Genomic DNA, 12,528 nt, shown 5'->3' on the forward strand with positions numbered 1-12,528 from the left:
TTTTGTAAGCCATCGTGCCTGCCTTATATATATTTATATATATATATATATATATATATATATATATATATATATATATATATATATATATATATATATATATATATATATACACACTCAGACTCAATTTGACAAATAAGCTGAATTTCCAAAAAGCTTAGAAACTCACATGCACGAAAGTTGTAAAAGTGCTATTCTAAGAAAAAAGAATTTCAAAAGAATAGCAAGATAGCCTTTAAATTCAGAACTGCAACAAAAAGTCATACAAACTCAAAAAAAGCATTTTAAGATGTAAAATGAAAACATGTAAAACACATTTGCAATGCATAAAGATGCAAGTCTGAGACTAATTTAGAGATACAAACTGATTTTGTTGACATATAAACTAACAATTTGTGAAATTTAAGCTAAATTGCAATAGAAAAGTCAGAATGCTCTAAAATAGGCTTTCAGACTGTTTAGGTTTCTTGCAAAAAATGATAATACTAAGTAAGCATAAGTGATGATCACTACAGTAAATCTGCAGTTATGTTTTTGCTGTTATGTCGGTTGAATATCACAGAACAATAATAAGCCAAATATGGGTCATTGATTGCTTCTGAGTCTGGTGAGCTGATAATTGAATATGGTATACGCATTCACGCGAGTCTAATGCACAAAAATGCAGTCTAGGTAGTAAAACGACCTCACCCGTGTATTGAAACACGCCCCTGTTTGAGACACTCCCTCCTGATAAATCGCGGATTGAGAAAAGATATTCTACACAGTGTCTACAAACCCTTCAGCTTTTCTCCTGCACTGCCAGCCGTCTGCATCTGCCACAGCCTCGTAAGTTGTTTTCATTCTTTTGTTTTTACGTCACGTCTATCTGCATAACACCAGACTAATGAATTGAGTAGTTTTGTAGCTGTCTTCAAGCTATGCAGTTGCTTACAGAACGGTGCTAGTAAAGTCTATAAATGTTTCTCTGTATAAACACACGCTGACGCGGAGTTTCCGAAATATTTGTCATCCAGATGTGAACGCGGTATAACGTGCGTCACGAAGCCTTTATGAGACAAAGTCCAACTCTTAGTTTGTTGTGGGCTATAAAAGTGATTCTTCATTCATTTTTCCTGCAAACATTGAGTTCAGTGAAGTACAGCAGAGAAGAAAAAAATAACTGGGGTGAAAAGAAAATTTTTGTAGGATTTGCAGAGCAGTAGCATGTAATTTTGTATGTCATGCGCTATTAACAAACAAACAAACAAAAGTATTTTGGCCCCACTTTTTATTTAGTGACCTTAAACACTACATTTATATTAATCACTTGGTGCCATGTTTTTACATTGTAATTTAAATAATTCCTGAATGTACTTCTGTAATTCATTCCTGTACCTTCATTAATTACTATGTTGACCCATCCCTCAAACCTCCCTTTAAACTACCCATACCACCAAACCAGTTCTAAAGCTAACCGTTTTTCAACTCAGTATCATTGTAAACATGCATTTCTGCTGTCAGCACATAGTGTTAGAATATAAACTGTTATTAAATGTTTAATACATTAAGTTAGTGTATGCAACATTAGTGTATGCAACTGTCTGTGGCACATATAATATGGAGTCATTATGGACTTTTGAATATCCATTTTTATGCAAAAGGTTGCACACATGCACTAAACAAAATGTAAAATAAAGACATTAATTTTGTATTTAATGTAATTGCATTTATATTTACAATGTTGTCCCATCCCTTTAACCTTAACCCTCCCTTTAAACTATACTTACCACCAAACTAGTCCTAAACCCACCTGTTTTTCAACTCAGTAGCACGGTAAACATTTTATGACATGAACATATAGCATTCATTTAATTGTTGACCCATCCCTTAAACCTCCCTTTAAACTACCCATACCACCAAACCAGTTCTAAACCTAACCGTTTTTCAACTCAATATCACCGTAAACATTTATTTCTGCTGTCAGCACATAAAGTGTCGGGATATGAACTATTATTAAATGTTTATTACATTAGGTTTACAACTAAATAATATATAATATCAGTTTCAAAATGTCTTGGTTATTGTGGTATATTATAATTGTGCCATTTCCTGGTGAAAATGTTTTAGTGTATGCAGCTGTCTGTGGTACATTTAATATGGCGTCATTATGGACTTTTAATAACCATTTTTATGCAACCGTTGCATGAATCAAAATTTAAATTAAACACATTACTTCTGTAATTATTGTAATTGCATTTATATTTACAATGTTGACCCATCCCTTAAACCTTAACCCTCCCTTTAAACTACCCATATTACCAAACCAAGCCTAAAGCTACTTGTTTTTGAACTCAATAGCACCATAAACATTTTATAACATGAACATATGGCATTTATTTTTTCCTGTCTGTACATTTCTACTGTATATAAAGTAGGGATAAATGTTTATTAAATATTTATTACAGTAAGGTTATAGTAAAATAATAAATAAGTTCTGTTTCAAAATATATAAAGTATATTCAAAGTATAATAATTAAAACTGTGCCATTTATGAGTGAAAACTGTTTAGGTTTTAGTGTATGCTGCTGTCTGTGGTTCAGTATTACATTATATGTGGTACATATGTCATAAGGATTTTTGAATACACATTTATTATGCAAATTTTGCACACATTTACCAATCAAAATGTAAAATAAAGACATAACGTTAACATAGCATAATATTAAGCAGCAGATAATCACATTAGATTATTTCTGAAAGGTCATGTGACACTGAAGACTGGAGTAACGATGATTAAAACTGAACTTTGCATCGCATGAATAGATTATGTTTGAAAATATACTCAAATAATGTGTACATCTTATACACAGCATTGCACGTTTAACCATTAAAACAGGAGGAACTAATAACTATTAAAGGGTCTGAAATGTCATTTACATTTGCTGCAGGAAATATGTAAACATGTCCATTTGCATGAATTGGGTTTTCCCTGCTTCAAAGGCTAGACAACAAAGAATTAGCACAGAGGCGTGTTGTTTCTTATACTAGCACAGCAGGCCAACACCTTGTTAAATGTCAGGATTAGTTTCTATGCAATGCTTATGTTTACAGTTCAGGTGACTCGTAAGTCAAGTATATCGCCATCGTCCTGTGTTTCTCTTCCTTATCAGCTGGTCAACACTATCCTCTTATTCAAAAGCCCACTGTCTTATCTGTCTGTCACACTGGCGTGGAGGTGTGATGCATGGGGCATTTGCATCAGAATTTTTGCATGTGAGTAAATGCTGCCGAGAGTTTAGGCAGACAGAGATAGTCACCTGTGCCAGATTGCATGTTTTATGGGAGCCAGTGATTCCAGAATCGCAGAACATTCATTCATTCATATTCTTTTCGACTTAGTCCCTTTATTAATCAGGGGTCGCCACAGCGGCATGAACTGCCAACTTATCTAGCATATGTTTTATGCAGCGGATGTCCTTTCAGCTGCAACCCATCACTGGAAAACACCCGTACACACTCATTCACACACTTAAGGCACACCGGGACACTTTTTGCTCGTGTTTTCCATCGACGTTTAACGCCTCGTGACTAAATAAAGGGCGTCAGTGTGATCGTACACACCAACGCGCAAAACGGCAGGCGTAAAAGCATCATTCTTAAAGAAACACCTCATGCTCATTTTTTGTTTTGACGTGCCACGTCAAAACCTTCTCCACCAATCAGATTGGCACTTTTGTTCACCTGCACAGAGCTGCTGAAGTTACAGTAAACAGCACTTGGAGGCGCTCAGGCGCAAAATTGTCAAACATTGAAGAAGATGCCCAGAGGCGATATGAACGTGGAGCTGCTTATTGCACTGGTGAACATTAATAATTTCTTCATCACCAGAGCTGCTACTTGATCCATCCATGCTTGTTTGAATCCCCAGTAACTTTAACAACAACAAAGAGAACAGAATCACCAAGAGGCGACACTCTGTTGTTGTTTGGGAAACAGCCACTAGATGCCTCTAGTGTCAAGCGGCGGCCATTTTGGAATGAAAATTCCAATAGAACAACAGCATATTACAAGTCTGTAAAATAAACTATTAAAAGTGCTGATGATTGTCATAGTAAGTGTTGTATTGTCGTCTTTCAGGTTGTATCTCAGCTTTAATGCGCTTTTTAAATAAATAAATAAATAAACAAAAGCAACTGCTTGCCATCGTGACAGCAATGAGATCCAATGGACGGCCGATCGCTTTCACTCCACAATGGCGGAATCGCAGGGCTGTTACTGGCGCTGCTGTTGCAATGGAATGTTCTATTGAGTGTCGCCTCTTGGTGATTCTAAACTCTTTGACAACAAACGTGTCAATTTTCTGTCTTCTTCTTCTGTGTTACAAGCGTGTCAGAAGCTTGAAGTTGTGTAGCGCCATCTAACATCAAGGAATGATTTTGCATACTCTTCTGCTCGACGCCAGTAAAAATCACTTGGGTCTGAATCCGGAAAAATGTCTCAAAACGCTGACGATAAATGCAAACGAAATGCGTCCCGGTGTGTATGAGCCTTGCATATTTTTGGACTCTGGGGGAAAGTGGAGCGCCAGGAGGAAACCCAGGCGAACACGGAAGAACATGCAAACTCCACATAGAAATGCCAACTGACCCAGCCAAGGCTCGAACCAGCGACCTTCTTGTTGTGAGGTGGCATCGCTACCCACTGCGCCACCCAATCGCAGATTTTTCAGATTATATTCTCAGTGGCAGTGTAGCGTTTCCTCATTGACATTGCGCTCGTCGTAGATGTCACGGGATGACCGATCATGAAGGAACGTGTAGACTTGCACATTTGTTACCCACCACAAATGAAGATTTGATCAAGACAAATTGCATAATCTGACATAGTGACTTTCGTGACTGAAAATAAAAATCATGTGATCCGACCGTGGCTTTACTGTGTAAAAATTGAGTTTAAAGAAACAACATGTTTTTTTCTTTATCGCTATATTGTGCTACGTAAATTACAATGCTAGCAATTTTTCACTCTCAAAACCCCCAGTCATCCTAAAACAATGAGTTCGTATTTCAAATACAGCTGTTCATGTCATATGGTGAAACGGATTGCAATTTATTTTGTAAAAATGTATGTAAATGTTTTCCAGGATTGTGCAGGCTTTTTCCTCAGAGGAACAGATACTTCTTTTTTTCTCTTAAACTTCTTTCATTACGTACTAGACGTTTCTCTGAATAGAGTAATTCTCTGAACATATATTTCTAAAACACATCTGTCTCCTCCCCAGTCACTATGGTGTCCCACAAGGAGTTCACGACTGCCGGAAAGGCTCCTGGTCTGCAGGTGTGGCGGATTGAGAACATGGACCTGAAACCAGTACCCAAAAATCTCTATGGCAACTTCTTTACAGGCGATGCCTACATTCTGCTGTACACCACCAGCGCACCCTCCTACTATATCCACATGTGGCTGGGTAAGTCACAGACTTGTGTTAGTGCGCAAAACAGTGGTATAGCATCCTACCATTGGGTGTACTATGATGTGAAAGTATCTTTTCAGGACTGCGTTATACTGCGACATTTAGATGAGGAAGGGGATGTGACTTGACGTTTATCAGTCGACTTATTTTTAAGAGCTTTTTCAGTTCTTGAGAAATCTGTATTTAGCAAGGTTTACAAAGAAATGGCGTAAACTCACACAATGACTTCACTGAGAGAAGATGTTTTTTTGAATTTGATTGGTCAACTGGTGTTCAACCAATGCAGTATGATTTTTTTCAGTACTATTGGTCCTGAAGCATTTGTTTACCTATTAAATGTCTTTGTTAAAGCATTTCAATAAAATCAACCAGATATAAGGAGGATCACAACATTTCAAACTTTTACATAAAGCAAATAAGTATGAAAATCAGACAAATGGCAAAGATGCACAGCAGTGTATTAACAGTTTTAAAGCTACAATCACATGAAATGCTAAATACAATTGGGAAATGTCAAACCTTTAATATGAAGCCTTCTACTGTACCTATAGAAGATATATATTTCAAGTTTAGTGCAAGTGTATGTTGTCTGTGTTTACTGTCAGTTTGTGCATGGTAGTTCAGTGACTCATCTTTACCACTTATCTCTGTAATAACTGGTTTGCTCGTTGCCTTTTAAACCATCATTAGGGGGTGAAGCCATTGGAAGTGTTTGACTGGCCATATTGAGATTCCCCATTAAAATCCTTGACCTACAATCACCTTATAACACAGTATTAATTTTTAAGGATATATGTATGCAAATATGGAATGTATATCATGTTATTTTGAGCAGGATTAGGGATATTTTGAAATCAATAGGATGGGTGTGTCTGCTGCACACTTTGACGCATGTAATTAACCAAACACAAAATATATATTTCATAATACAGTGGTGTGAAAAAGTGTTTCCCCCTTACTTAATTCTTTATTTTTGCATGATTGTCACACTTTAATGTAATTAAAGTTACATTTAGTCAAAGATAACATGATAAATGAAGGTTTTTGTTAATAACGCCCTGCTGAAAAATTCAGCTTAAACCAGCCTAGGCTGGTTGGCTGGTTTTAGCTGGTTGACCAGCCTGGTTTTAGAGGGGTTTTGGCCATTTTCAGGCTGGTTTCCAGCCATTTCCAGCCTGGTCTTAGCTGGTCAGGCTGGAAAATGACCAGCTAAATCCAGCTAAAACCAGCTTGACCAGCCTGGTTTAAGCTGGACATAGCTGGTTTTGGCTGGGCTTCCAGCCTGGCAAGTTGGTCAAGCTGGTTTTAGCTGGTCATTTTCCAGCCTGACCAGCTAAGACCAGGCTGGAAATGGCTGGATACCAGCCTGAAAGTGGCCAAAACCTCTCTAAAACCAGGCTGGTCAACCAGCTAAAACCAGCCAACCAGCCTAGGCTGGTTTAAGCTGTTTTTTTCAGTAGGGCGCACACCCCCACCCTCACTTAAATAATAACTCTGGTTTATCACACCTGCATGAGTTCAATTTCTCTAGCCATACCCAAGCTTGATTACTGCCACACCTGTTCGCAATCAAGAAATCGCTTAAATAAAACTTGCCAAACAAAATGAAGTAGACCAAAATATCCTCAAAAGCTAGACATGCTCAGGACATTTGCTTTGTAGTATGTGCAGGTGTATTTTTGAGAATTTTAGATTAATAAACGGTGTCTTGTAAGGCAATGTTTTCAAAACAGTCCTACAATGTCCAAATAATTTAGTATTATGTGTAAACATTCTAGGGAACGCCAATAGGGTGGTGTGGTGGCCTTGCTTATTTGAAGCCATGAGCAATCCAGTTTTCACTATAAACCAGTGAATAACATTTACCATTTTTTGAGAAATTTCTTATTAGACATCCAGTCATCAGAGATTTTGAGTTCAGATTTTAACGTTGGTCACTTGAATTCAGGACACTGGCCAACAGAAAGTTGCTTGGTTTGAAAGTCCCCTTTGTCTGAGCAATGCTTCATATAGCTTTAAAACTGTATTGTCATTATGGAGTGACAATAATAAACATTGGATTTTTTGTGCGCTCAACATCTCACCATACCTTTACAGCAGTACATGTGATGAATGTCTATATGAGGTCTGTAGGAAAATCATTGAATTAATACCTGAACAAATTGTTTCAGAAAAGAATTTTTGAATAGGACACTGAATCATTAATTTGAATGATTATTCAAAAAAAACATTAATTTTGCATCTGTGTGTTTTTCAGAGATGCAGAAAGTTAATTTCAGTTGCTTAATTAGGAATTTTTGGGGCCCTATCATACACCCGACGCAATAAGGTACAAGACATGTTTCTATGTCTTGTTGCTATTTTCCGACCATAATTTTCCTGTCATGTTGTTGAAATAGCAAATCCATTTGCACCACTTTTTGGACTCATGGGTGTTTCGGTCTAAATAAGAGGTGTGTTAAGGCGCATTCTTGGTGTGTTACTAGTTTGAGGAACTAAAATAGACTGTTCAATAGACCAGCTGAAAGCAGGTCTAAAGTCCAGCGCAGAGCTCGTTAGTTGTGCGCCTCCCTTACACATTGCTTAAAACACACAGGATGTACAGCAATACACAAATATCTTTACAAATGAAAAAGGAATTAAAGGAATAAAATATTACAATAATTGTTACTTTCTACATGAATATAAAAACCACTGCCTTAATCCCTTTATCATCTCGGGGGGCTTTTTTAGTTTATTCACGACAATTTGCTTTTGTATAGTGATATTATTATTAGCAGTATTATTTATTATATGAATATTTATATATGTTTTAATAAAAACAAGCTTAGATTTGTCCACCTATCAGGTCTTGGACCAAATGGGGCATAGGACGTGTGTTTGGATATATCTCAGTTGTTTGACTACACTTTGTTATTATTGTTCATTTATTAATTTGCTGGAAATTAGAACTGAATTTAGAAATAGTTTTGAAACAAATCTTTGCGCTCAACAAATGAAATTATGTAGGCTTATGGATATCTGTGCGTACAACATGTTTCCTTATCCACGAAAGAGAGTGAAAGTAAAAGTAAAGAGTGAGGAGGCTCATTCTCTCATTCTCGCGCTGCAGTTGGTCTGTTTAACTGTTTTCTTGCTAGTGGAGCGTTCAGTTTTTCCTCGTACAAAGTCCACCATGTAAATAGCAAATGCGCCATGGCACGACGCAACTGACTCTTAAAGGGATTGGGAGATGAGACTCTGATTGGTTTATTCTCAAAACAAACTCATAACTCATTAAGAGAATAAGCTCAACCCTGTTAGATCATGCGCCACCGTGCAGAGCGTATTTTTCCGTCCTTAAAATAGCAAGTGAATTCAGACACACCCTTAATGCTTTCGCGCCTTGCGCTTTGGACTTTGTGCCTAAATCATGAAAATAGAGCCCACTGGACTTTTGATTGGTTGAACAAAAAAACAATAATTAAATGAACTAAAATGAATTTTAATTCTTAATTCGTGCTCCAGCATTGGGTGTTAAAAACTCATCATTGGGTTCATTCCTAAAATAATTTTTACATTTTAAACTGTTGGGCCTGTCCTTATTTGATCCAACACTGGGTTTAAACAACCCAACATTTTTTAGAGTGTATATGCTGTATGCAGTGTAGTGAGACAGATGTCTCAGAAAGTGCAAAATGTATCTTCTGTGAAAAATGCAAAAAAAAAAAGATTTGCCAAACACCTGTGTAATCTTAACTCCACCAAATGTTGAATATCAGTTTCACACTCACTGCAGTGGTATTGGTCCGACATTAGCTGCGTTTCCATCCTCCTATTTTAATGCACATTTTGGATATGAGCATAAAAAAACGGTTGATGGAAACGCCAAGATGCACATATATTTTGAAAATGCGCATTAAAAACATGCACATAACTGAGCAGGATAAACTTTTTTCAATAAGAAAAGTTGCGCATAAACTGCGATGGAAACACTTTTAACAAACAAATTCAAGTATGCGCATTAAAAAAGATCATGTGATGATAAAAATGTGTGCGAATGGACAAACCAGCACGCTGAGCACATTATAAAACATCTGAAATGTTGTTTTGGTCATTCTAAAATGCCTTAACCATCTCAGTATTAGTGTTATTATATTATTAATTACCTTCAGAATCAAGAGTGTCTGTGCTCAGCGTCTCACGCCTTCAAACGCCACTACGCGAATCAGCATTGCATTTGAAAATGAAAAAAAATAAATGCAGAAAAGATTCACGCAGCTCCCCTTATCGCAGCAAATTCAGTTTTTATTGTTGATATTTGGTGCCAGTTAATCAGGAAGTGACGATTTTGTTTTCTTTGACTTGTTGGATGGAAACGCTGCTTTATTCGAACATCTTTTGTGCAATAATGCAGTTTTTCGCATAAAGTTAATTCTCATTTTTGGAGGGAAACACTATAATAAGCATTTTTGGAGGGAAACTATTGGTGCAACAACAGTACACTCTAAAAATGCTGGTTGTAACCCAACATTGGGTCAAATATTGACTTTTTTCAATTTAATTTAATTGACATTTTTTAATCCAATGGTTAGTTTTATCTATATTTGACCCAACGTTGGATTATGTCAACCCAGCATTTTTTATAGTGCACTGATACTGTATCTCATTCATTCATTTATTTACCTTCGGCTTAGTCCCTTTAATAACCTGTGGTCTCCACAGCAAAATGAACCACCAACTCATCCAGCATATTCTTAACACAGCGGATGCCCTTCCAGCTGCAACCCAGTACTGGGAAACACCCATACACTCTCACATTCTCACACACACTACAGCCAATTTAGGTAATTCAATTCACCTATTGTGCATGTCTTTGTACTGTGGGGGAAACCGGAGCACCCGGAGGAATCCCACGGCAAAACGGCGGAGAACGTGCAAACGCAACACAGAAATGTCAACTGGCACAGCGACCCTCTTGCCGTGAGGCGACAGTGCTAACCACTGTGCCACCATTACTGTATCTCATGTGTTATTAAATATAACAAGGTTAAAGATTGCTGACAATGTTCTTGTAAATAAGCAGTATGTTGAGTCATAGACTAATTGCTGAAAAGGCAATCCTCCTGCCCCTGAGGAGAAATATGTTCCATGTACAGTATGGATGGCATTCTTCACTTTGTGGCACTTATTCACCTCAACAGAATCCAGTGCGTCTTCTCTTGTTTATGTGACAGTATATCAAACATTGGCTTTCAGCCCGCTAAGACCTGTGTGTGTCCTGTTTAGTTTCTGAGAATCGTAAATGAGGTGTGGTTTCTGTTCCACCCAGTGGGTTAAATGCACTAGCTATGCTGGCAGACTCGCTCCAGGTCATAGTAGTTCTCAGACGCTTGACTGCAGCATTAGTGTGAGAAGAAAAGGTTTATTTGAGGACACAGAGTGGAAAACTGCATAATGTGCTCCATGTGGCCTCGTTGGGGTTTTCACTTGGTGCTTATTTTACCAAAACATATATAGACTGCCAGTGCTGCTTGGCAGGAGAGCTCAGTTTGAGTTTTCTTGTGTGGGACATTATTCTTTTTACAGACAGAAGCTTCCAGCAAGGAGATGAAATCTATTGCCAGTGTTATAGTATGGTGTTTTGAGGCAAATTGAATGACATTGCATGATAAAAAAGCAGGGCAATGTTTTAAAAGTAGCAAAAGATCAGGTTTAAAACCTAGAGATAGAGATATTTTAGAGATGTTTTAGCAGTGGTTTTGGTTTAACAAATATACACTCCCTGACAACAGTTTTGTCTTAAATCCCAGTTGTAAGAGCAACAAATAATAACTTGACTTGTAGTTGATCATTTGGAAAAGTGGCAGAAGGTAGATTTTTTAGATGAATCATCTGTTGAACTGCCTCCCAATCATCACAAATACTACAGAAGACCTATTGGAACCCGCCTGGACCCGAGATTTTCACAGAAATCAGTCAAGTTTGGTAAAGGAAAAATCATGGTTTGAGGTTATATTCAGGATGGAGAGATCTGCAGAGTGGATGGCAAGATCAACAGCTTGAGGTATCAAGACATTTGTGCTGCCCATTACATTACAAACCACAGGAGAGGGCAAATTCTTCAGCAGGACAGCGCTCCTGCTCATAATTCAGCCTCCATATCAAAGTTCCAGAAAGCAAAGAAAGTACAAGGTGCTCCAGGATTGGCCAGCCCAGTCACCAGACATGAACATTATTGAGCATGTCTGGGGTAAGATGAAGGAGGAGGCATTGAAGATGACTCCAAAGAATCTTGATGAACTCTGGGAGTCCTGCAAGAATGCTTTCTTTGATCATATTTTTTGGTAAAATTAGCCTAATCTCGAGGCCTTTGCCTTTTATAAAAGCCACTTCTGATACCAAATGATTATCTCGAAGTCAAGTTATTATTTGTTGTTCCTAAAACTTGCATAGGCGGCAAGACTTTTGTCAGGTAGTGTAGTCATTGTTTTTTTTTATTGGAAATAAAATGCGTGACATTTTACAACATGAATTGACCTATGAAAAAATTATCAGATGTTTGATAATTAAAATTCAAATTAAACAATAATAGTAGCAATGCAGGCGGTTCATTCCGCTGTGGCGACCCCGGATTTATAAAGGGATTAAGCCGAAAAGAAAATCAATGAAAAGTAGCAATGCATGAAAAATTATCCCTTCATGCACTAGAGGGCACTTCATCCTGTTCGATTGCCATTCACACAGTTGTTGCTAATAGGGATAAGGCTGCTACTGGAAGTTAATGAGAATTATTCATTTTATTTATACAGTACCCATTGATTGTATTTTATTTACGTCTACTCCTACCACAACCCTAAACCCAACCGTTGTGGTGAGGAAAAATAGTAATCATACAGAGTCGAATAATTATTATTTATTAAATTAAATTGTATCCCATCTAGACTTTACCTATTCACACTGACTCCGTTTCCCGTAAATCACTGCACTGATTATAGTTCCACCTGTTCCTCATCATCTGGACTATTTAAGCGACACTCACAATCTCATTGCGAAGTCTTGTTTTTACTGTAGCAGACAATTGTTTTTTTTTC

The 12,528-nt window shown here is 37.4% G+C and overlaps 1 protein-coding gene across 1 annotated transcript in view; it reads left to right on the top strand.

Annotated features, from left to right (window-relative positions):
* The first annotated feature begins 718 nt into the window (after nt 1–718).
* Nucleotides 719–12,528, top strand: part of scinlb (scinderin like b) — a 42,660-nt gene continuing 30,850 nt past the window's right edge. The window contains exons 1-2 of the mRNA XM_056473089.1: nt 719–828; nt 5,264–5,449. Of these exons, the coding sequence (XP_056329064.1) occupies nt 5,269–5,449 (181 nt within the window). The 5' untranslated portion in view covers nt 719–828; nt 5,264–5,268. The remainder of the gene's footprint in view (nt 829–5,263; nt 5,450–12,528) is intronic.

This window comes from Danio aesculapii, chromosome 2 (assembly GCF_903798145.1).
Source record: "Danio aesculapii chromosome 2, fDanAes4.1, whole genome shotgun sequence".
Classification (NCBI taxonomy): Eukaryota; Metazoa; Chordata; class Actinopteri; order Cypriniformes; family Danionidae; genus Danio; species Danio aesculapii.